Raw genomic sequence first — 23,347 nt, 5'->3', positions numbered from 1 at the left:
TTTGATTCCCCACTCCTCCACTTGCATCTGCTGGAATGGCCTTGGGTTAGCCATAGCTCTGGCAGAGGTTGCCCTTGAAAGGGCAGCTTCTGGGAGAGCCCTCTCAGCCCCACCCACCTCACAGGGTGTCTGTTGTTGGGGGAGAAGATATAGGAGATTGTAAGCCGCTCTGAGTCTCTGATTTAGAGAGAAGGGCGAGGTATAAATCTGCAATTCTTCTTCTTTTCAAACAAAAGCCCTGCAGTTGGTTATTTTAGCATCATCTTTTAGGCGGATTGTTGTTGTACTGTGTTCTTAACTGTCTTAATTTATGTATTTTGTGGGTTTTGCTCAATAATAGTAATAACAATACTATATATGTAATTGTTATTACTATTATTGTTATTACTATATTGGATTCCTAGACCACCCTCTCCTAGGGGGCTCAGGGTGATGTACAGCGTTCGGTGAATACATCTTATCATTTCAATGCATGCCCTTATACAAAAAAATTAAAAATTTAAAACAATAGGATCCGTTAATCCAGATGGTGTTTAAACTATATATGTCCTGCCCCTTGGAGGGGTGGAGGGATGCAAGGAGGCCAGGTTCAATGTTTTTGTAGCGGGCGGGAGATTTGAACTCTGATTAATAATGGTGATGACCAGTGCCCCCATCTAAGTTATGGAGTCCGGTGAGCAAAATTCTACTTTGTGAGCTGCTGGCGTTAAAGTGGTGAGCTCCTGCATCAATTAGTTTGCTCAGGGGTCCTCCTTCCTGAGCTGAGACAAAAGGGTGTGAGCTGGAGGCTAAAAGTCTGTGAGCTAGCTCACATTAACTCAGCTCAGAGGGAACACTGATGGTGATAATGATGTGCTGCGTGTCCGGTGGCACCTCTCTCTGGTCCAGCTCCAGTCTTCTGTCTTAGAAAGGGATGATGGCTTAGTGGTAGAGCATCTGCTTGGCAAGCACAAGGTCCCAGGTTCAATCCCAACAATCACCAACTCAAAAGGATCCAGGCAAGTAGGCATCAAAAACCTCCGCTTGAGACCCTGGAGAGCCACTGCCAGTCTGAGTAGACAAGACTGACTTTGAGGGAACCAGGGGGGTCTGATTCAGTAGAAGGCAGCTTCATATGTTCATATGCGCAGGGGAGGGATGGTGGCTCAGTGGTAGAGCATCTGCTTAGCAAGCAGAAGGTCCCAGGTTCAATCCCTGGCATCTCCAACTAAAAAGGGTCCAGTAAAGCAGGTGTGAAAAACCTCAGCTGGAGAGCCGCTGCCAGTCTGAGTAGACAAGACTGACTTTGAGGGATCCAGGGGGGTCTGATTCAGTAGAAGGCAGCTTCATATGTTCAGCACTATGAAGTCACCCTTTAGGGGAGGGACGGTGGCTCAGTGGTAGAGCATCTGCTTGGTAAACGGAAGGTCCCAGGTTCAATCCCCGGCATCTCCAACTAAAAAGGGTCCAGGCAAATAGGCATCAAAAACCTCCGCTTGAGACCCTGGAGAAAGAGCCGCTGCCAGTCTTAGGAGTGACCTTGAGGGACCCAGGGGGGTCTGACTCAGTAGAAGGCAGCTTCATATATGTTCTTCTGCCTGGGTGTGGCCTCTCCGCCTCCTCCCTCTGCCCCCCCAGCCAGCCCCCTCCCCACCCACCGGCTTCCATCTTCCTCTTCCGCTGATTCTTCTGTCCCGGTCAGAGCCTGGTTTCCCGCAGAGCGCCGCAGCTTGTCTCTGACATTCTCCTTCCTTGCTTTCAGGTAACAGAGCCCAGCACAGCAAGCCGGGCCGGCATGCCGAGGCAGGCCGTGTGCCAGAATGAGTTTAAAAGATGCCGCCGGTGCCGTGTGCCAAGACGGGGCGGCCTATAACCTCCACATCTACCCGCAGCTCTCCACGGAAAGCGCCTCCTGCTGCCGGGTGACGGCCACGAAGGATGCCACCACCTCGGAAGTCATCCGGGATGCCATCGGTGCCTTGAACTTGGACGTGTCGAAGCACTATGTGCTGGTGGAGGTGAAGGAGTGCGGGGGAGAGGAGTGGGTGCTGGACGGGAACGACTCCCCCGTCCACAGGGTCTTGCTGTGGCCTCGCCGGGCCCAGGACGACCACCCCCAGCAAGAGGGCTACTATTTCCTTTTGCAAGAGCGGAATGCCGACGGGAGCATCAAGTATTTCCACATGCAGCTGGCGGCGGAGGGGGAGCAAGAGGAGGAAGTGGCGGCGGCCCGGCGGCTGGTGGAAAGGGGCTTCCTCCCGTGGCAGCAGGAAGACTTCAGCGACCTCTGCAACCTGCCCAACTTGACGGAGACCACGCTGCTGGAGAACCTCAAGAGGCGCTTCCTGAAGCAGAAGATCTACACCTATGTGGGCAGCATCCTCATCGCCATCAACCCCTTCCAGTTCCTGCCCATCTACAACCCCAAGTACGTCCAGCTCTACCAGAACCACCAGCTGGGGAAGCTGGAGCCCCACATCTTCGCCATCGCCGACGTGGCCTATCACACCATGCTCAAGAAGCGCATCAACCAGTGCATTGTCATTTCGGGGGAAAGCGGCTCCGGAAAGACCCAGAGCACCAACTTCTTGATACACTGCCTCACGGCCCTCAGCCAGAAGGGCTATGCCAGCGGAGTGGAGAGGACCATTTTGGGAGCTGGGCCTGTCCTGGAGGTAAAAAAGGCTGAGTTTGAAATAGTGCATGCAAAGGTTGGAGATGCTCTTTGGTGAGGAGAGGGTTCAAAAGCACCCAGATTTAAGGGAAGGCAAACTCTCTGCAGTTGCCTTTCCTTCTGCCTCTGGTCCAATCTTGTTGTGGGAGGTCGTAAGAACATAAGAGAAGCCCTGTTGGATCAGGCCAGTGGCCCATCCAGTCCAACACTCTGTGTCACATAAGAACATAAGAGAAGCCATGTTGGATCAGGCCAGTGGCCCCTCCAGTCCAACACTCTGTGTCACAAAAGAACATAAGAGAAGCCCTGTTGGATCAGGCCAGTGGCCCCTCCAGTCCAACACTCTGTGACACATAAGAACATAAGAGAAGCCCTGTTGGATCAGGCCAGTGGCCCACCCAGTCCGACACTCTGTGACACAGAAGAACATAAGAGAAGCCCTGTTGGATCAGGCCACTGGCCCCTCCAGTCCAACACTCTGTGTCACATAAGAACATAAGAGAGCCCATGTTGGATCAGGCCAATGGCTCCTCCAGTCCAACACTCTGTGTCACATAAGAACATAAGAGAAGCCATGTTGGATCAGGCCAATGGCCCATTCAATCCAACACTTTGTGTCACACAGTGGCCAAAAAGAACCCAGGTGCCATCAGGAGATCCACCAGTGGGGCCAGGACACTAGAAGCCCTCCCACTGTGCCCCCCCAAGCACCAAGAATAAAGAGTATCGCTGCCCCAGACATTAGGACATAAGAGAAGCCATGTTGGATCAGGCCAGTGGCCCATCCAGTCCAACACTCTGTGACACAAAGTGGCCAAAAACCCCCAGGTATCATCAGGAGGTCCATCTGTGGGGCCAGGCTGCTAGAAGCCCTCCCACTGTGCCCCCCAATCACCAAGAATACAGAGCATCACTGCCCCAGACAGAGAGTCCTATCAATATGCTGTGACTAATAGCCACTGATGGACCTCTGCTCCATATGCTTATCCAGTTCCCTCGTGAAGCCATCTATGCTTGTAGTCACCACTACCTCCTGTGGTAGTGAATTCCATGTGTTAATCACGCTTTGGGTGAAGGACTTCCTTTTATCCGTTCTAACCTGACTGCTCAGCAGTTTCACTGAGTGTCCACAAGTTCTTGTATTGTGAGAAAGGGAGAAAAAGATTTCTTTCTCTACCTTCTCTGTCCCATGCATAATCTTGTAAACCTCTCTCATGTCACCCCACAGTTGACATTTCTCCAACTAAAGAGCCCCAAGCGTTTTGACCTTTCTTCATAGGGAAAGTATTCCAACCCTTTAATCATTCTAGTTGCCCTTTTCTGCACTTTCTCCAATCTTTGGAGAATATCTTTTTTTGAGGTGCAGTGACCAAAATTGTACACAGTACTCCAAATGAAGCCGCACCATTGATTTATACAGGGGCATTATGATACCAGACGATTTGTTTTCAATTCTCCTAATAATTCCCAGCATAGCATTGGCCTTTTTTATTGCAGTCACACACTGTCTTGACATTTTTAGTGAGTTATCTACCACGACCCCAAGATCTCTCTTTTGGGCAGTCTCCACCAGTTCACACCCAGTCCTCAGACACCTTTCCAAAACAACCCCTTTGCTAGTTTGGTGTAGTGATTAAGTGCGCAGAGAGCCGGTTTGGTGTAGCGGTGAAGTGCGCGGATTTTTCTCTGGGAGAATTGGGTTTCATTCCCCACTTCTGCACCTGCAGCTGCTGGAATGGCCTTGAGTCAGTCATAGCTCTTGCAGAGTTGTCCTTGAAAGGGCAGCTGCTGTAAAAGCTCTTGCAGCCCCACCCACTTCACAGGGTGTCTGTTGTGGGGGAGGAAGGGAAAGGAGATTGTAGGCCACTCTGAGACTCTGTCCTTAAAAGGGCAGCTTCTGGGAGAGCTCTCTCATCCCCACCCGCCTCACAGGGTGTCTGTTGTGGGGGAGGAAGGGAAAGGAGATTGTAGGCTGCTCTGAGACTCTGTCCTTGAAAGGGCAGCTTCTGGGAGAGCTCTCTCATCCCCACCCGCCTCACAGGGTGTCTGTTGTGGGGGAGGAAGGGAAAGGAGATTGTAGGCTGCTCTGAGACTCTGTCCTTGAAAGGGCAGCTTCTGGGAGAGCCCTCTCAGCAACACCAGCCTCACAGGGTGTCTGTTGTGGGGGAGGAAGGGAAAGGAGATTGTAGGCCGCTCTTAGACTCTGTCCTTAAAAGGGCAGCTTCTGGGAGAGCCCTCTCAGCCCCACCCGCCTCACAGGGTGTCTATTGTGGGGGAAGGAGATAAAGGAGATTGTAAGCTGCTCTGAGTCACTGATTCAGAGAGAAGGGCGGCATATAAATCTGCAGTCGTCTTCTTCTTTGAATTTTTTAAACTGCAGCTGCAAGTGCGGGTGGAGGATGTGCGGGGTGGGAGGGGCGTCAACCAGCATCCTCAGCTGGCTCTGACCCGTCACTGGGTTCCCCTGCAGCCTAGCAGAGCATTCCCCTGCTTTGTTTCTGCTTCAGCCCTTCTTCCTCAAAGCAGGCTAGCCACGCAGCAGGGAAGCCACTTCCTGTGTTCTTTTGTACTCGTGGTGGCTCCCTGTTCGGCTCTCCGGCGGCTGCTGTATGCCGCTTAAGAGCACAGGGGGTGAGCCAGAACCCCTGGCCAGTCCCAGCCACAAACTCTCTGGCGGGGCCTGCAGTTGAGGGCTCAGCAGCCCCACTGGCCTCTCTTACCCGCCCTATACTCTGAATCTCAGCGTCTCAGAGCGGTCACAATCTCCTTTTACCTCCCCCCACCCCGCAACAGACACCCTGTGAGGCAGGTGGGGCTGAGAGAGCTCTCCCAGAAGCTGCCCTTTCAAGGACAGAGTCTCAGAGCGGCCTACAATCTCCTTTCCCTTCCTCCCCCACAACAGACACCCTGTGAGGCAGGTGGGGCTGAGAGAGCTCTCCCAGAAGCTGCCCTTTCAAGGACAGAGTCTCAGAGCGGCCTACAATCTCCTTTCCCTTCCTCCCCCACAACAGTCACCCTGTGAGGCGTGTGGAACTGAGAGAGCTCTCCCAGAAGCTGCCCTTTCAAGGACAGAGTCTCAAAGTGGCCTACAATCTCCTTTCGCTTCCTCCCCCACAACAGATACCCTGTGAGGTGGATGGGACTGAGAGAGTTCTCCCAGAAACTGCCCTTTCAAGGACAGAGTCTCAGAGTGGCCTACAATCTCTTTTCCCTTCCTCCCCCACAACAGACACCCTGTGAGGTGGGTGGGGCTGAGATAGCTCTCCCAGAAGCTGCCCTTTCAAGGACAGAGTCTCAGAGCAGCCTACAATCTCCTTTATCTTCCTCCCCCACAACAGACATGCTGTGAGGCAGGTAGGGCTGAGAGGGCTCTCCCAGAAGCTGCTCTTTCAAGGACAGAGCAGCCTACAATCTCCTTTATCTTCCTCCCCCACAACAGACATGCTGTGAGGCAGGTGGGGCTGAGAGGGCTCTCCCAGAAGCTGCTCTTTCAAGAACAAAGTCTCAGAGCAGCCTGCAATCTCTCTTCCCCCCCACAGGCCCCGCCAGGGCATTTCTAAAACTCTCTACCGGCCTCGGCTTGGGCAGGATGCTTTGGAGCATCTGCGTATCTCTTTCCATCCTCCGTTGGAAAGCAGAAGTGGCTTGGCTCTAGGGACCTGGGAACTCTTTTTGAGTTTGCATTTGCGGCTGCCGACCTCAAACCGGAAGTGGCGGCTGCAAAGGCCGCCTGCCTCACAGGGATCAGCTGATTGCGCTGCTCTCTTTGCTGTTATCTTCTTCCAGCGGCAGGGTAGGAGGAAGTGCAGACATGAGCGATGTGCATACACATCCCATGCCAGCTTCCAGAACAGACTCCGGGGCTAAAATTAAATCCGGTCTCCTGTGTTGTGTCCCCAGGGGTTGGTGCCTAGATGCCATGTGATGCATGGAAGCTATACAGCCCACTAGGAAGGTTTTGGCCCCTTAGCTGGGGAATTGTGCTGAACCGGTTACTCTTGGGGAGAGCGGACTCTGTGACCCCTCCAGACCTCCTTTTCAGCTTCAGACAACCTGGGTGTAGGAAGCAGCGCTTCTCCCAGGCAGAAGGGCAGCTGAAGAGACCATGTGGTGAGACGGGTGGGGCAGGGCGAGGCAGTTATAGTCATCAGCAGCTCAAAGGCAAAGTTGCGGAGACTAAGAAGCAATCACAAGGCTCAATAGCGAAGAGAAAAAGATGATATTGAATTTATATCCTGCCCTGTACTCTGAATCTCAGTCTCAGAGCAGTCACAATCTCCTTTTACCTCCCCCCCCCCCCCCCGGCCACAACAGACACCCTGTGAGATGGGTGGGGCTGAGAGAGTTCTGCCCTTTCAAGGACAGAGTCTCAGAGCGGCCTACGATCTCCTTTACTCTCCCCCCACAACAGACACCCTGTGTTTTGGGTGCGGCTGAGAGGGTTCTTACAGCAACTGCCCTTTCAAGGACAACTCCTACGAGAGCTATGGCTGACCCAAGGCCATTCCAGCAGCTGCAAGTGATGATAATGATAATGATGATAATGATACTGGATTTATATCCCGCCCTCCACTACGAAGAGTCTCAGAGCGGCTCACAATCTCCTTTACCTTCCTCCCCCACAACAGACACCCTGTGAGGTGGGTGGGGCTGAGAGAGCTCTCACAGCAGCTGCCCTTTCAAGGACAGAGTCTCAGAGCGGCTCACAATCTCCTTTCCCTTCTTCCCCCAGAACAGACACCCTGCGAGGTGTATGGGGCTGAGAGAGCTCTCCCAGAAGCTGCCCTTTCAAGGACAGAGTGGCCTACAATCTCCTTTATCTTCCTCCTCCACAACAGACACCCTGTGAGGTGGGTGGGGCTGGAGAGGGCTCTCACAGCAGCTGCCCTTTCAAGGACAACCTCTGCCAGAGCTATGGCTGACCCAAGGCCATTCCAGCAGGTGCAAGTGGAGGAGTGGGGAATCAAACCCGGTTCTCCCAGATAAGAGTCCGCACACTTAACCACTACACCAAACTGGCTCTGGGTAAGTTAAAGGTAATTTAATTAACTTCAATTAGTCACTGCCCCCTTAGGACTTAGAGTAAGCCAATATGATGGGCACCACTGCTGTCCCAAAAGGAAAGCCGCCAGGAAAAGGGACTGGGGGGAGCTGCACTGAACCTCAGAAAAGGAGATAAACATCAAAGCCAGTGAAGGAGTGGGGTTTGCTTACTGACGAGATTCTAGCCCTGTAATGGCAGCATGCGCAAAAAAAAAGACCAGCGGTGAAACCATGCATTATTTTGTGGTTTCATCTTTGAAATGTGCACTGCCAGCAGCAACATCAAGAACTAACGACAGTCAATTATCTAAGTGAAAATCAGCAATCCCCCCCACACGCACACCCCGGACTAGGGAAATGGTCAGACTGAGTAGAACAGAAAAGTTTCACGAGACACCAGATGACCATCAGGTATTTGGGGTAGGTATTTGTGGGTTTCCTGCATTGTGCAGGGGGTTGGACTAGATGACCCTGGAGGTCCCTTCCAACTCTAGGGTTCTATGATTTTCCTTCCTTGGAGGTTTTCCAACAGAGGCTAGATGGCTGTCTGACAGCAATGAAGATCCTGTGGATTTAAGGGGAGGTGTTTGTGAGTTTCCTGCATTGTGCAAGGAATTGGACTAGATGACCCTGGAGGTCCCTTAAAACTCTAGGGTTCTATGATTCTCCTTCCTTGGAGGTTTTCTAACAGAGGCTAGATGGCCATCTGACAGGAATGAAGATCCTGTGAATTTAGGGGGAGGTGTTTGTGAGTTTCCTGCCTTGTGCAGGGGGTTGGGCTAGATGACCCTGGAGGTCCCTTCCCTCTCTAGGATTCTATGATTCTATGACAGCAATGAAGATCCTGTGGATTTAGGGGGAGGTGTTTGTGAATTTCCTGCATTGTGCAGGGAGTTGGACTAGATGACCCTGGAGGTCCCTTAAAACTCTAGGGTTCTATGACTTTCCTTCCTTGGAGGTTTTCTAACAGAGGCTAGATGGCCATCTGACAGCAATGAAGATCCTGTGAATTTAGGGGGAGGTATTTGTGGGTTTCCTGCCTTGTGCAGGGGGTTGCACTAGATGACCCTGGAGGTCCCTTCCAACTCTAGGGTTCTATGATTCTCCTTCCTTGGAGGTTTTTCAACAGAGGCTAGAGGGCCACCTGACAGCAATGAAGATCCTGTGAATTTAGGGGGAGGTGTTTGTGGGTTTCCTGCCTTGTGCAGGGAGTTGGACTAGATGAACCTGGAGGTCCCTTCCAACTCTAGGATTCTATCTGGGAAGAGGGAATCACAGAGATGAAGAGCGTGTGCCCCCCTTCCGCCCACCTGTTGTATCGGGGGGCCACAGAGAGGGAGGTCTCTGGAGACCTGCACAGTGGAGTGCACTCCTGTTAGAGCCAGCGGTATGGCTGGGTTGGACCCCTTGAATTGGTGCGGTGACTGGTGGATCTGTCTTCCATGACTGGGAGCTTTTTTGCAGTGGTGTTCTGCTGCCATGAGAGGAATGGAGTTGCGGAATGCCACGCGATGGGAAGGAATGCGTCATCCCCAGCGCATTCCACATTTTGCTGGTGTGCATCGCCCATACACATCTGAACAGAGAGGCCTGTCTAACAGACAAATTGCACAAATGAAAAAAGGAGAAGGATACATTGGAGAAGGATGTGTGAGGGGGAGGTACTCAGGTCATTTTGTAGAAAAATAGAGATCATTAGCATAACTCATTAGCGTATGATCTCGCGCCGTTCCGCAAGGCCTGTAAGACCGCTGTCTTCCGGCAAGCCTTCTGTCGACCGTAGGAGAATTCTGGAACAACTGCCGTCCTGAGAATGAGTAACATCTAATTTGTTAGCACCAACTGTATTTTACAGGGGTGGCCAACGGTAACTCTCCAGATGTTTTTTTGCCTACAACTCCCATCGGCCCCAGCCAGCATGGCCAATGGCTGGGGCCGATGGGAGTTGTAGGCAAAAAACATCTGGAGAGCTACCGTGGGCCACCCCTGGTATATTGTTTTTTAAGTTATATTGTTTAATGGTTTTATTGATTTTATGATTGCAGGCATAGTTTACTATGATCTGATGTAAGCCGCCCTGAGCCCACCTCGGCGGGGGCGGGGGATAAATCAAATTAAACAAACATATGTCCTGCCCCGCCCTCCCAGCCAACAGCAAACCGACACAAAAAAGGAGAGCCCCGGGTGAGCGAGGCCTGCTTGGGCTGGCTAGAGATCCAGCAAGACCAAACAGGCCTTGCTCACCTGGGGCTCTCCTGAGCCGCCCCCCCCCCCCCGCAGTCAAAAGGCCAGCAAGCCACCCGCCACCCAAAATCACATAAGAAGCAGAGAAACGGTGGCGCGGGCTTCTCCAGGGGTTCATGAGGGAGGTGCTGGAGGTGTGGCAAAGCCCTTGGTGACAGGCTGGCTGCCCGCTCTCCTCATCCAGGGATTGTTATGCAGCTGCACCTACTATTCTTTTTTTTAGTAGTAGTAGACCTTTATTGGCATTGATATAAGAGTACAGTATACTTTAAAACCGACAGTAACACTATAAAATATAGTAAAACGTTAGAAAAACCGGCAGAAGTTAAATGACATAAAATAGCTGTGGGCTATGCATGAGTAAAAGCCTGTCTGATTTGGATCGCAACCTGTAAAAAGCAAGCCACGTGAGTGGTGACAAAGTTGTGTTTCCCGTGGAGTAAAAAGCGAACGTTAGCATTGACAGAGAGGCCTTGATGGTCAAAGAGCAGAGCATCTAAGTATCTTGCCCGTGGACTGCTATAGAAAGGGCAGTCCAAAGGAACATGAGAGACCGTTTCGATGACTCCTTGGCTACAAGGGCATTGTTTAAGATTGTGGGGGATTCTGTGGTATCTTCCGGAGAGGATGGCCGATGGTAGTGCATTAAATCTGGCCAGCATGAAAGCTCTTCTTTGGTGAGGATCAGTTAAAAAGAAGAAATAGGGAGCTAAAAACCCAGGAGTCAGGGTTAAACCCAAATAGCTTGGGGAGCAGGTTTTCCGAGCTGCCTCAGTTAGATGTTGCAACTGGATATCTAGTAATCTGCGTTTGATGGATTGGAATACCGCAGGAGCAGAGGATAGATAAAATGCATCCAAGGAAATTCCTATGGATGTAATTTTCTTTTGGATCAGGGTCAACCATTTGGATGCATGATGGTCCATCAGCACCTACTATTCAATGGACAAGGTACGTGGGGTGGAAGAGAGGGAACCCTCAGAAAGGTTCAGGGGCTGCGTTCCTGTGAGCTCCTGCCGAATTCTAGGCCTGGAGGTAGTTATGAATTTCTTGCATTGTGCAGGGGGTTGAACTAGATGACCTTGGAGGTCCTTTCCAACTCTACGATTCTATGTTATGTTGGTGCCGGGGACTCAACATTAACTAGCCAGGCCTGGCAAACCCAAGGGGATGTTGATGAAGCCCAGCTCTACCCGGGCATGTTATTTGCATCTTAATGCCGGGTCCGCTGGTCATCTGAAGCCATGCCCAGGGGGAGTTTAGGATTGCACTGTTAGAACCTGCTCTCCTGATCCATGCAGCCAAAGTGGGAGCACGTACAGCCGGGGCTCCGTGAACTGCACTGGCTTCCAGTTGTATACCGGATTCGTTACAAAGTGCTGGGTATTACCTTTAAAGCCCTATATGGCCGAGGACCTGCCTACCTTAGGGACCGTCTCTCCCCATACGAACCCCAGAGACCACTGAGGTCAGCTGGGAAAAACCTGCTGACTATCCCAGGGCCGAAGGAGGTGAAGCTGCAGAGCACCCGCGACCGGGCTTTCTCTACTATGGCTCCACGCCTATGGAACCAGCTTCCGGAGGAAACGCGGGCCCTGCGGGCTCTTGAACAATTCCGCAGGGCCTGCGAGACCATCCGCTTTCGATTGGCCTTCACCGACTAAGAGGAAAACTGCTGAGAAATTCATCTCTGTATAATAGCGCCGGCAAATTATTTTATCAATTTTAGATTTTTAATGGAATTTTAATTAAATTGTTAAGTAGTTTTTGTTCAAATATCTTGTACAATTTATGAATTATGTTGTTAGCTGCCCTGAGCCTGCTTTGGCGGGGAGGGTGGGATATAAATAAAAATTGTTGTTGTTGTTGATGCAGCCCCTTTGTGCCATGCGTTCTGTTTGGCGATGGTTGTCGTCACGCTTTGGTCCTCTCCCCTCTGTGAATTCGTTTAGGAAAATGTCGCTCCCTGCCTGGACCGAATACCAAATGCATGAGGTCATGTTAGAGTCCTCTGCTGCTGACATGGGCGATTGCAAAATATTGGGGGAGGGGCACAGAGAAATGCAGGGAATCAGGGCGGAAAGAGCAGTGTCGGCATCAGCCTTGACATCTGTCCATTCACTGAGCAAGCAGACCGGTTGGTTGCTGTTAATAATTCAAACAAGCTGGCCTGGCAAAATGAGTCTATATGACTGTTTGGTCCATCTAGCCCAGTTTGGTATACTGGTTATGTGCATGGACTCTTATTTGGGAGAACTGGGTTTGATTCCCCACTCTTCCACTTGCTGCTGCTGGAATGGCCTTGGGTCAGCCGTAGCTCTGGCAGAGGTTGTCCTTGAAAAGGCAGCTCCTGGGAGAGTTGTCTCAGCCCCACCCACCTCACATGGTGTCCGTTGCGGGGGAGGAAAGGAAAGGAGATTGTAGGCCGCTCTGAGACTCTGTCCTTGAAATGGCAGCTTCTGGGAGAGCTCTATCAGCCCCACCCGCCTCATAGGGTGTCTGTTGTTGGGGAGGAAGATAAAGGAGATTGTAGGCTGCTCTGAGACTCTGTCCTTGAAATGGCAGCTTCTGGGAGAGCTCTCTCAGCCCCACCTGCCTCACAGGGTGTCTGTTGTGGGGGAGGAAGATAAAGGAGATTGTAGGCTGCTCTGAGACTCTGTCCTTGAAAGGGCAGCTTCTGGGAGAGCTCTCTCAGCCCCACCCGCCTCACAGGGTGTCTGTTGTGGGGGAGGAAGGGAAAGGAGATTGTAGGCCACTCTGAGACTCTGTCCTTGACAGGGCAGCTTCTGTCAGAGCTCTCTCAGCCCCACCTGCCTCACAGGGTGACTGTTGTGGGGGAGGAAGGGAAAGGAGATTGTAGGCCACTCTGAGTCTCTGTCCTTGACAGGACAGCTTCTGTCAGAGCTCTCTCAGCCCCACCCACTTCACAGGGTGTCTGTTGTGGGGGAGGAAGATAAAGGAGATTGTAGGCTGCTTTGAGACTCTGTCCTTGAAATGGCAGCTTCTGGGAGAGCTCTCTCAGCCCCACCCGCCTCACAGGGTGTCTGTTGTAGGGAAGGAAGGGAAAGGAGATTGTAGCCCACTCTGAGACTCTGTCCTTGACAGGACAGGTTCTGTCAGAGCTCTCTCAGTCCCACCTGCCTCACAGGGTGACTGTTGTGGGGGAGGAAGGGAAAGGAGATTGTAGGCCACTCTGAGACTGTGTCCTTGGCAGGGCAGCTTCTGTCAGAGCTCTCTCAGCCCCATCTGCCTAACAAGGTTTCTGTTGTGGGGGAGGAAGATAATGGAGATTGTGAGCTGCTCTGAGACTCTGAGATTCAGAGTATAGGGCAGGATATAAATCCAATATCATCTTCTTCCTTCATATGCAGCCAGCTGGGTGATGTTGGGTCAATCACAAGTTCTCCCAGAGCTGTTCCTCTGAAGCCTCAGAGAGCTCTCTCAGCCCCACTGGCTTCCCGTGGTGTCCGTTGCAGGGAGCAGAAGAGAAGGTGATTGTAAGCCCCTCTGAGATTCCATGTGAAGAGTGGGGTATAAATCCAATCTCTTCTTCTCTTTGGGGCCATTTTCTTCCTTGTGACCCAACCGGTTTTATAGTGGTGTTGTGAACATAAAATGGAGGAGGGCAGAATCACTACCCTTAATTGGCAGGAAGGTGAAAATTTCAGGGCAAGGTGAAAATTTGGTCTCGCCCTTGCTTATATTCGCTTTGTCCAGGTGTGTTTACCTTGTACGGATCACAACCCCCTTGCCTGGGTTTGTAAGGTCTAGCTAGTGTAGACTGTGACTGCTTACTGCTGGAGAACATAAGAGGAGCCATGTTGGATCAGGCCAATGGCCCCTCCAGTCCAACACTCCGTGACACACAGTGGCCAAAAACCCAGGTGCCATCAGGAGGTCCATCAGTGGGATCAGGACACTAGAAGCCCTCCCACTGTTGCCCCTCTCCAAGCTCCAAGAATACAGAGCATCACTCCCCCTGACAGAGAGTTCCAACAATACGCTGTGGCTAAGAGCCACTGATGGACCTCTGCTCCATATGCTTACCCAATCCCCTCTTGAAGCTGCCTATGCTTGTAGCCGCCACCACCTCCCGTGGCAGTGAGCTCCACGTGTTTATCACCCTTTGGGTGAAGAAGGACTTCCTTTTATCCGTTCTAATCCGACTGCTCAGCAATTTCATTGAGTGCCCACGAGTTCTTGTATTGTGAGAAAGGGAGGAAAGTACTTCTTTCTCTACCTTCTCCATCCCATGCATCATCTTGTAAACCTCTATCATGTCACCCTGCAGTCGATGTTTCTCCAAGCTAAAGAGCCCCAAGCATTTCAACCTTTCTTCATAGGGAAAGTGTTCCAACCCTTTAATCGTTCTAGTTGCCCTTTTCTGCAACCCGTGTTCTGTTTAGGGGAGGCGGGTGTGGCGGGGTGTTGGACTTTTCCCCATCTGTATTCTGTGAAAACACTTTGCTTTCTCTGAGTATTCCTTCTGAATTATTTGGGAGGTCAGTTTGGAAGCTGAGGTTCCCTGTTGTAGCGTGTCGTTGAAGCCGTTTCTTCTGAGAGGCAGAAGAGACGTCTGCGGCTTCCTTTGCAGAAAGTTCTGATTCACCCTTTTGATGTCACAAGGATCCTGACTGTGATTGCAGCCAGGGATTAAATGAGTCAAGCGACGTGTTTCCCCCCACCTCCTCCAGAGATCTGAGCTGCTGCTCTGAAATATGGGCATTGTCAGTGAGTTATCTACGATGACTCCAAGATCTCTCCTTTGGTCAGTCTCCACCAGTTGGGAACCCATCAATGTGTATTTGTAGTTAGGATTTTTGGCCCCAGTGTGCATCGCTTTGCACTTGACGAGGTTGAACCTCATCTGCCACGTTGATGATAATAATAATAACAACAACAACAACATTTTATTTATATCCCGCCCTCCCCGCCAAAGCAGGCTCAGGGCGGCTAACAACATAATCAATCTGTACAATGAGTTATACAACAAATTTAAAATCAGCATTCAACTTAAAACATTCCAATTTAAAATTAACATTCTTGTGCTATTCTATTAGATACAAGTATGTATGATGGCGGAATCACTTAAGGCGAGTCCATCAGTCGTTCAGTCAGGTAAAGGCCATCCCCAAAAAGGATGGTCTTGCAGGCCCTGCGGTACTGTTCAAGGCTCCGCAGGGCCCGCACTTCTTCCGGGAGCTGGTTCCATGGGTGTGGAGCTGCAATAGAGAAGGCCCGTATACGAGTATTCTTTAATTTTGCCTCCTTCGGCCCAAAGATAGTCAGTTGGTTCTTCCCCACTGACCTCAGTGCTCTCCGGGGTTCATATGGGGAGAGACGGTCCTTCAGGTAGGCAGGTCCTCGACCATATAGGGCTTTAAAGGTGATAACCAGCACTTTGTAGTGAACCCGGTATACAACTGGCAGCCAGTGCAGTCCGCATAGCCCCGGCTATATGTGCTCTCATTTCGGGAGCCCTAATAACAGCCTAGCTGCCGCGTTCTGTACCAGCTGCAGCTTCCGGGTTCGGCACAGAGGCAGCCCCATGTAGAGGGTGTGACGGAACCGGCCCGATTCTGCCTTCAGACCCGGTCCCGTCAACTCCCTATTGAGTCGCCAACTCCTGGAGGGAGCTATTTCTCCTCCAGCCACTTGCGCTCGCTGCCACCACCTGCTCAGTCTAGGGGTTCGGATTGAGAGGAACAGGACTCCCAATCCCCCTCTCCAACTCTGAGGCCAGGCCTCAAGGTCCTCTGCCACCCTGTACTTGGGTATCACAGAGACCACAGCACTTCTTCGGGGAACCCCTGGAGGATTGGCACATCCAACTGCATGCCTTCCCCCTTCCGCGGGGCCCCCTTCATAAAGCAGCGTGGTCTAAAGCGGTTGGGGATCTATGTGGTACAGAGTTTGACTGCCAGCATTCAGAACAGTAAAAATGTTTAATAAGAAGAGAAAGAAAAAAATAAAAACAAAAACAGTTACTTGTAAAAGTTTAGCACAGCACCTGAACAGCAACCAGAGGGACAAATAAAGGTGGATATAAACGCATCCTCTCGTCCCTGGTGTAAACTTGCCCTACCTTTTGAATGACTACCTGGGGTCCACTCCGTCTCTCCCACAGGCAGGAGCCCACAGACTGGCAACCTCTCTCCTTGAGCGCCAGCTGAGGACTGACCTTTTCCCGCCTAACTCAAATAAAAAAAACCCCATGAACTTCCTGCCCCTCTAGGAGGCTTTCCTCCTAGAGGCGCTGGTTTAACTCTGGAAGGGAGGGGGGGGGGATGAAGGGAAGGCTAGGCCACAAAGCCTGCTTTAGTAGTTTCATGTTCCCCTCCAACCAAGCACCAACATTACCTAAGATGGCGTTTCTGCACAGAGGGCATTACAGTAATCCAACCTTGAGGTGACCGTTGCATGGATCACTGTTGCTAGGTCCTGACGCTCTAGGAAGGGGGCCAACTGCCTTGCCTGCTTCAGATGAAAAAACGCCGACTTGGCAGTGGCTGCTATCTGGGCCTCCATTGATAATGAAGGCTCCAGTAGAACTCCCAAGCTCCTGACTTGGTGCGCCGCTTTCATTGGCACACCGTCAAAGACTGGGAGAGGAATTTCTCCTCCCAGAGCGCCGCGACCCAAGCAAAGGACCTCTGTCTTCATTGGGTTCAGCTTCAACCCATTCAGCCTAAGCCAACCTGCCACAGCCTGCAATGCCAGGTCCAGATTCCCTGGGACGCAGTCAGGCCGGCTGTCCATTAGCAGATAGAGCTGGGTGCCATCTGCATATTGATGGCACCCAAGCCCATACCTCTGGGCAATCTGGGCAAGGGGGCGCATGTAGATGTTAAATAACATCGGAGAGAGAACTGTTCCCCGCGGCACCCCACAATCTAGTGTGCACCGATGGGACAGCTCATTCCCAATGGCCACCCTTTGTCCCCGTCCCTTGAGGAAGGAGGAAAGTCATTGTAGGGCCGACCCCCTAACCCCTATGTCGGTGAGGCGGCGGGTCAGTAACTGATGGTCGACCGTATCGAACGCAGCCGACAGATCCAACAACATCAGCACTGCCACGCCACCTCGATCCAGATGCCGCTGGAGGTCATCTACCAAGGCGACCAGCACTGTCTCCGTCCCACGGCCCGGGCGAAAGTCGGACTGACAGGGGTCTAGGATGGAAGCGTCATCCAGTTGACGCCCACTCAGATCCCTTTGGAGTGCCTCACAATCCTCTCTGGTTCTCCCCACCCTGAACAATTTAGTGTCATCTGCAAACTTGGCCACTTCACTGCTTACTCCCAACTCCAAATCATTTATGAACAAGTTAAAAAGCATAGGACCCAGTACCGAGCCCTGCGGCACTCCACTGCTTACTGCCTTCCACTGCGAAGATTGCCCATTTATACTCACTCTCTGTTTCCTATTGATTAGCCAGTTTTTGATCCACAAGAGTACTTGTCCTTTTACTCCACTAATGTTGAGCTTACTTAGGAACCTTTGATGGGGAACTTTATCAAAAGCTTTCTGAAAGTTAAGGTAAAAAGGTAAAGGTAGTCCCCTGTGCAAGCACCAGTCGTTTCCGACTCTGGGGTGACACCGCATCACGACGGTTTTCACAGCATCACTGTGGTTTTCACAGCAGACTTTTTATGGGTTGGTTTGCCATTGCCTTCCCCAGTCCTCTACGCTTTCCCCCCAGCAAGCTGGGGACTCCTTTTACCGACTTCGGAAGGATGGAAAGCTGAGTCAACCTTGAGTCGACTACCTGAACCCAGCTTCCGCTGGGATTGAACTCAGGTCGTGAGCAGAGAGTTTGACTGCAGTACTGCAGCTTGACCACTCTGCGCCACGGGGCTCTTTCTGAAAGTCAAGGTAAACAACATCTATCGGGTCCCCCTTGTCCACATGTTTGTTCACCCCCTCAAAGAACACTAGCAGGTGAGGCAAGATCTTTCCTTACAGAACCCATGCTGAGTCTTCCTCAGTAGCTTTTGTTAATCAATGTGCCTATTGATTCTACCAACTTACCCGGTATTGACGTCAGACTGGCCTGTAATTTCCCGGATCTCCACTGGAACCTTTTTTAAAGATGGGGGTGACATTAGCTACCTTCCAGGATAGAGGCAGATTAATGAAAGATTACATATTTTTGTCAGAAGATCCACAAGTTCAACTTTGAGTTCTTTCAGAACTCTTGGATGTATGCCATCCGGGCCTGGTGACTTATTAGTTTCTAATTCATCTATCAGTTGTAGGACCTCCTCTCTTGTCACCTCAATTTGACTCAGGTCTTTCAACACCCTTCCCGAAATCAGCGGTTCTGTAATGGGCAAGCACTTCTCATCTTCCACAGTGAAGGCGGAGGCAAAAAACGCGTTCAGTTTCTCGGCCATTTCCCTATCGACCTTCAGTACTCCTTTGACCCCTTGGTCTTGAGAGAGAAATGTTCTTTTGCTTCATTTGCAGGCTTTTGGAAACGCAAAGACAGCCCATAATAACAACTCCAGCCGCTTTGGGAAATTCATCCAGGTCAACTATTTGGAGAATGGCATTGTCCGGGGGTGAGTGGGGCAAGCTGGCTTGCTTGACAGAAGGTTGGGGCAGCCGTGTGAAGATGTAATTCTGGTGGGGGGGACGGCCTTCAAGAACATCCCTCCGCTCAACCTCAAAACATCAGAAGAATTCTCCCCAGCTCAAGGGTACCAGTTTGGTGTAGTGGTTAAGTCTGCAGACTCTAACCTGGGAGAACACTTGAATCTGCTGGAATGGCCTTGGGTCAGCCATAGCTCTCATAGGAGTTGTCCTTGAAAGGGCAGCTTCTGTGAAAGCTCTCTCAGCCCCACCTGCCTCACAGAGTGTCTGTTGTGGGGGAGGAAGGGAAAGGAGATTGTAGGCCGCTCTGAGACTCTGTCCTTGAAAGGGCGGCTTCCGGGAGAGCTCTCTCAGCCCCACGCATCTCACAGGGTGTCTGTTGTGGGGGGAGAAGATATAGGAGATTGTAAGCCGCTCTGATTCAGAGAGAAGGGCGAGGTATGAATCTGCAGTCTTCATCTTTTTCTTCTACCAAATTAACAAGTCAGATTACAGACAGCAGTCTTTCTAGTTTAGGGAAAGTTCTCAATCCAGACGGTGGGCGATGAGTGGGAGTGGCATCATGCAGTATTTCCCCACCCCCCCATAAAACACACCTCAGTTTGGATGCCCCACGCGAGCAGAGCCTCCATTGGGAAGCCGCAATTGGGGTTCTTCAGCCTCCGGCCTGACATCTTTCTCCTATGTGTTCCAGGGCTGTTGTTGAAAAATACTTGCTTGAAAAATCTCGTTTGGTGTCTCGGGAAAAGAACGAAAGGTAAGGCATTGTGTGTGCGCGCACACTTGCAGGACATCTCACTGGAACAGCTGTCTGCTTTGCTCATTATAAATCAGAGTCCTGTGCTAAAAGTACCCCAAACAGGGAAGTGGGTTCAAATGTTTGACAGATGGGTCTCCGGGGGGATGGGGGTGGGGGAAGCTGCAAAGTGTTGAGGCGAGGGCGGCTCTGGAGTGAATATGAGTCAACAGTGTGATGCGGTGGCTAAAAAAAGGCAAATGCAATTTTTGGGCTGTATCAAGAGAAGTCTGGTGTCCAGATCACGTGATGTGATGGTGTCGCTTTACTCTGCTCTGGTAAGACTTCACCTGGAGTCTTGTGTTCAGTTTGGGGCACCACATTTTAAGAAGGATACAGACAAGCTGGAACGGGTCCAGAGGAGGGTGACGAAGATGGTGTGGGGTCTGGAGACCAAGTCCTATGAGGAAAGGCTGAAGGAGCTGGGCATGTTTAGCCTGGAGAGGAGGCGGCTGAGAGGTGATAGGATCACCATCTTCAAGAACTTGAAGGGCCGTCATATAGAGGATGGTGTGGAATTGTTTTCTGTGGCCCCAGAGGGTAGGACCAGAACCAGTGGGTTGAAATTAAATCAAAAGAGTTTCTGGCTGAACATTAGGAAGAACTTCCTGACTGTTAGAGCAATTCCTTAGTGGAACAGGCTTCCTCGGGAGGTGGTGGGCTCTCCTTCCTTGGAGGTTTTGAAACAGAGGCTAGATGGCCATCTGACAGCAATGAGGATCCTGTGAATTTAGGGGGAGGTGTTTGTGAGTTTCCTGCATTGTGCAGGGGGTTGGACTCGACGACCCTAGAGATCCCTTCCAACTCTATGGTTCTATGATTCTATGAATGGTTCTGTGAATGCAGTGATGGGACTCGTTAGGCAAAGGAAGGGTCAGCATGAAGAACAAAGCCAGATTAACAATTAGACCAAGTAGACACTGGCCTATGGGCCCCCCACGCCTTAAAGGGCCCCAGGCTGGCTCCCCTCTGTTTCCCCCCCTGCTTGCAGCCCTCCCAGCCTGCACGCCCAGCCAGCCACTGAGTTGCTCTTTGCCCGACTTGCCTGGTGCAGCTGCTGCTGGTGTCGTCGCCAAGTTTGCCTCTCTCTGCCTCTCCCCCGCAGCTTAGTCCAAGGGGCTTTTGAAGAAGGGGCCTGCAGCGGGGGTGGGGGGGTGGGCGCTCAGACTCTGAGGTAATTTGCGAGGGGGCCCCTGAGATTTTGACTGCCTCCTAGGGGCCTCCACAGGGTTTAATCCAGCACTGGTGGGGGCCGTCCAGCCCTTGTGGCAGAAGACAGGCGATTCCTGATTGCCTGAAGGAGCTCAGGCAGAGAAAGGCCTTCCCCAGCACCTGAGATCCTTCCCGTTTGTGAAGTCAGGGATTCAAATCTGGGCTTTCCAGCTTCTGCCCCACTCTCCAAAAGCCCCCCAGGTATCTCCAGCTGCCCTGTGTCACCTTGGACCTGTCGCTGGCAGCGGTTCTCCAGGTCTTGGGCAGAGAAATATCTTACCCAACCAGGGAGCAAATCCCCTCCTACAAGAGTCTTGCTGCTCAGACCGGTTGTGGCTCTTAGAATCAGAGAGTTGGAAAGGTCCATAGAGACCATCTAGCCCAGGGGTGTCAATCTCATGAGAGCCGAATTTGACATAAATGAGACCTCGTTGGGCCGGGCTATACGGGGCCGCATGTGTTCCTATTTAAGATTAGGTAGCTGAGATATAAACTTCATAAAGGACACAAACAAACACAATTAAATATTCTTTTTTTAAAAAAACTTAAAACATTAGCACTTGTTGGTCTTAAAGATGCTTTCTCTGCATTTCTCCCACGGGATCCAGGGAACTGGGTAAAGGAAGCTCTGGCTCTTTCCCTCCTTCCCCAAGGGAGCAGGAGGGGGAGGAACCTCAGCCAGTAGAAGAAAGAGAGGCTTGGCTCAGTAGCTCTGCTGTGTGATTGAGAGAGCCTTGCAAAGCAAGCTGTGATGCAGAAGGAAGCAAGAAAGACGGAGAAGGAAGCAAGAAAGACTGCTCTTTCCCTCCTTCCCCAGGGGAGCAGGAGGGGGAGGAGCCTCAGCCAGTAGAAGAAAGAGAGGCTTGGCTCAGTAGCTCTGCTGTGTGATTGAGAGAGCCTTGCAAAGCAAGCTGTGATGCAGAAGGAAGCAAGAGAGACGGAGAAGGAGTCAGATGACAGCCAGTTGCTCGGGGGCCTGATTCGGCCCCTGGGCCGCATGCTTGACACTCCTGATCTAGTCCAACCCCCTGCTCCGTGCAGGATCAGCTTAAAGCAACTCTGACAAATAATCATCCAGCTGTACTTTGAAGACCAGGAGCTCCCCACCTTCCTAGGCAGCTGGTTCCACCTCTGAACTAATCTGTAAAAAAATTCTTCCTAATATCCAGCCGGTACCTTTCTGCTTGTCATTTGAGCCCATCGCTTCGTGTCCTGTCCTCGTCTGCCAACTGGAACAGATCCTTGCCCTCCGCTAAACGGCAGCCTTTCAGATATTGAAAGAGAGCAATCGTGTGCCCCCTCCAGATTGAACCTTCCCAAGGCCCTCCTCAGCCTTTCCTCCGAGGGTTCTTTCTCCAGGCCCTCGGTCATCCTCGCTGCTCTCTTCTGCACCCCCTCTCTTGGGCAGAGAGCGGTCCATCACTTCCTAGCCGAGACCCCTCTTAGTGGAGGACCTTTTGCAAGCAGAGCGTGTGCTGCTGGGCTCAGTCGCGGTCACCGTAGATCATCCCCGATTCCTCCCAGTGCTGCCCAAGTCATTGGAGGCAGAGAGTCTGGGGTTTGGCCCACCCGCTGCACACCAGAAGGGGATGTGCCACAGAGCGCTGTCTTGTCCCTGTGCTGGCCAAAGAGATTCCACAGCAAAGGGAAACGCTGCAGCCAGTCAGACAGCGGTAGTTGGATTTTGCATCCTGTTCCCGGCTGCAGTTTTCCTTCTAGCAGCATCACCCTCAGCCAAAGGCTGGCTCCTAATCAGTGCCATCCCTAGGGAGCATGGCGCCCCAAGCAGGCTCCCTGCCTGACACCCCCTGCCACCTCCCCGCCTCCCTCCGCAGCACCACGCTCTGTCACCCGCCCCTCCTCCCTTCGGCAGCGAGCTGGGGTGGGGGGAGAGGCAAAGTAGGCAGTTGTCTTGAGCACCAGGAAGGAGGAGGAGCCCAATTCAGCTTCCCCCTCCTGGTGTCCTAGCAACTGCCTAGTTTGCCTAGTGGGCGAGCTGGTCCTGCTCCTAATCCTGCCTAAACTGCACAAGAATGGGTCAGGCGTACAGCGCGGGGTCTGAGCCAACCAAAGAGTGCCATTGCTCTTGCAGGAATTACCACGTGTTCTACTATTTGCTGCTTGGCGCCAGTGAAGAGGAACGCAAGGAATTCCACCTCGAGCAGCCTGAAGATTATGTCTACCTCAACCAGGTACGCAAAGATCCTCTGTGTATGGATCTGGTCGACGGATGCAAAGGACTGCTTTGTCCACAGCCCCTCTAGAGGGGAGCCCCCTGGGTGTTCTGGCTTCACACAAATGCATGCTCAGCTCCACTTCCAAAGGGCAGAAATGCCTTGGAGGGTCTTCTGTTTCCAGAGTGGGGTGGCTGTGAAATGGCGCCTTCTTGAGCATCGTGCAACACCACCGCTGTCTTCTCCAGTCTGGTGTGCTGGTTCAGGGCACGGACTCTTATCTGGGAGAACCGGGTTTGATTCCCCATTCCTCCACTTGCAGCTCCTGGAATGGCCTTGGGTCAGCCATAGCTCTGGCAGAGGTTGTCCTTGAAAGGGCAGCTGCTGTGAGAGCCCTCTCCAGCCCCACCCACCTCACAGGGTGTCTGTTGTGGGGGAGGAAGGGAAAGGAGATTGTAGGCCGCTCTGAGACTCTGTCCTTGAAAGGGCAGCTTCTGGGAGACCTCTCTCAGCCCCACCCACCTCACAGGGTGTCTGTTGTGGGGGAGGAAGGGAAAGGGGATTGTGAGCCGCTCTGAGACTCTGTCCTTGAAAGGGCAGCTGCTGTGAGAGCCCTCTCAGCCCCACCCA

General features: G+C 52.0%; 1 protein-coding gene and 1 non-coding gene across 2 annotated transcripts in view; both read left to right on the top strand.

Moving 5' to 3' along the window:
- Positions 1-1,131: 1,131 nt before the first annotated feature.
- TRNAA-AGC (transfer RNA alanine (anticodon AGC)) lies at positions 1,132-1,206 on the top strand. Its single transcript has one exon. It is a non-coding gene; the product is annotated as a tRNA-Ala (tRNA).
- A 534-nt stretch (positions 1,207-1,740) lies between these two features.
- MYO9B (myosin IXB) overlaps positions 1,741-23,347 on the top strand; it is a 113,789-nt gene continuing 92,182 nt past the window's right edge. Inside the window, exons 1-4 of the mRNA XM_060232757.1 lie at positions 1,741-2,654; positions 18,410-18,504; positions 19,230-19,292; positions 22,636-22,735. Coding sequence (XP_060088740.1) covers positions 1,800-2,654; positions 18,410-18,504; positions 19,230-19,292; positions 22,636-22,735 — 1,113 coding nt within the window. The 5' untranslated portion in view covers positions 1,741-1,799. The remainder of the gene's footprint in view (positions 2,655-18,409; positions 18,505-19,229; positions 19,293-22,635; positions 22,736-23,347) is intronic.

The sequence above is a fragment of the Heteronotia binoei genome, chromosome 2 (genome assembly GCF_032191835.1).
Source record: "Heteronotia binoei isolate CCM8104 ecotype False Entrance Well chromosome 2, APGP_CSIRO_Hbin_v1, whole genome shotgun sequence".
NCBI lineage: Eukaryota > Metazoa > Chordata > Lepidosauria > Squamata > Gekkonidae > Heteronotia > Heteronotia binoei.
The sequence above is the reverse complement of the archived record's forward strand: the minus strand, read 5'-3'. Positions and strand labels throughout refer to the sequence as shown.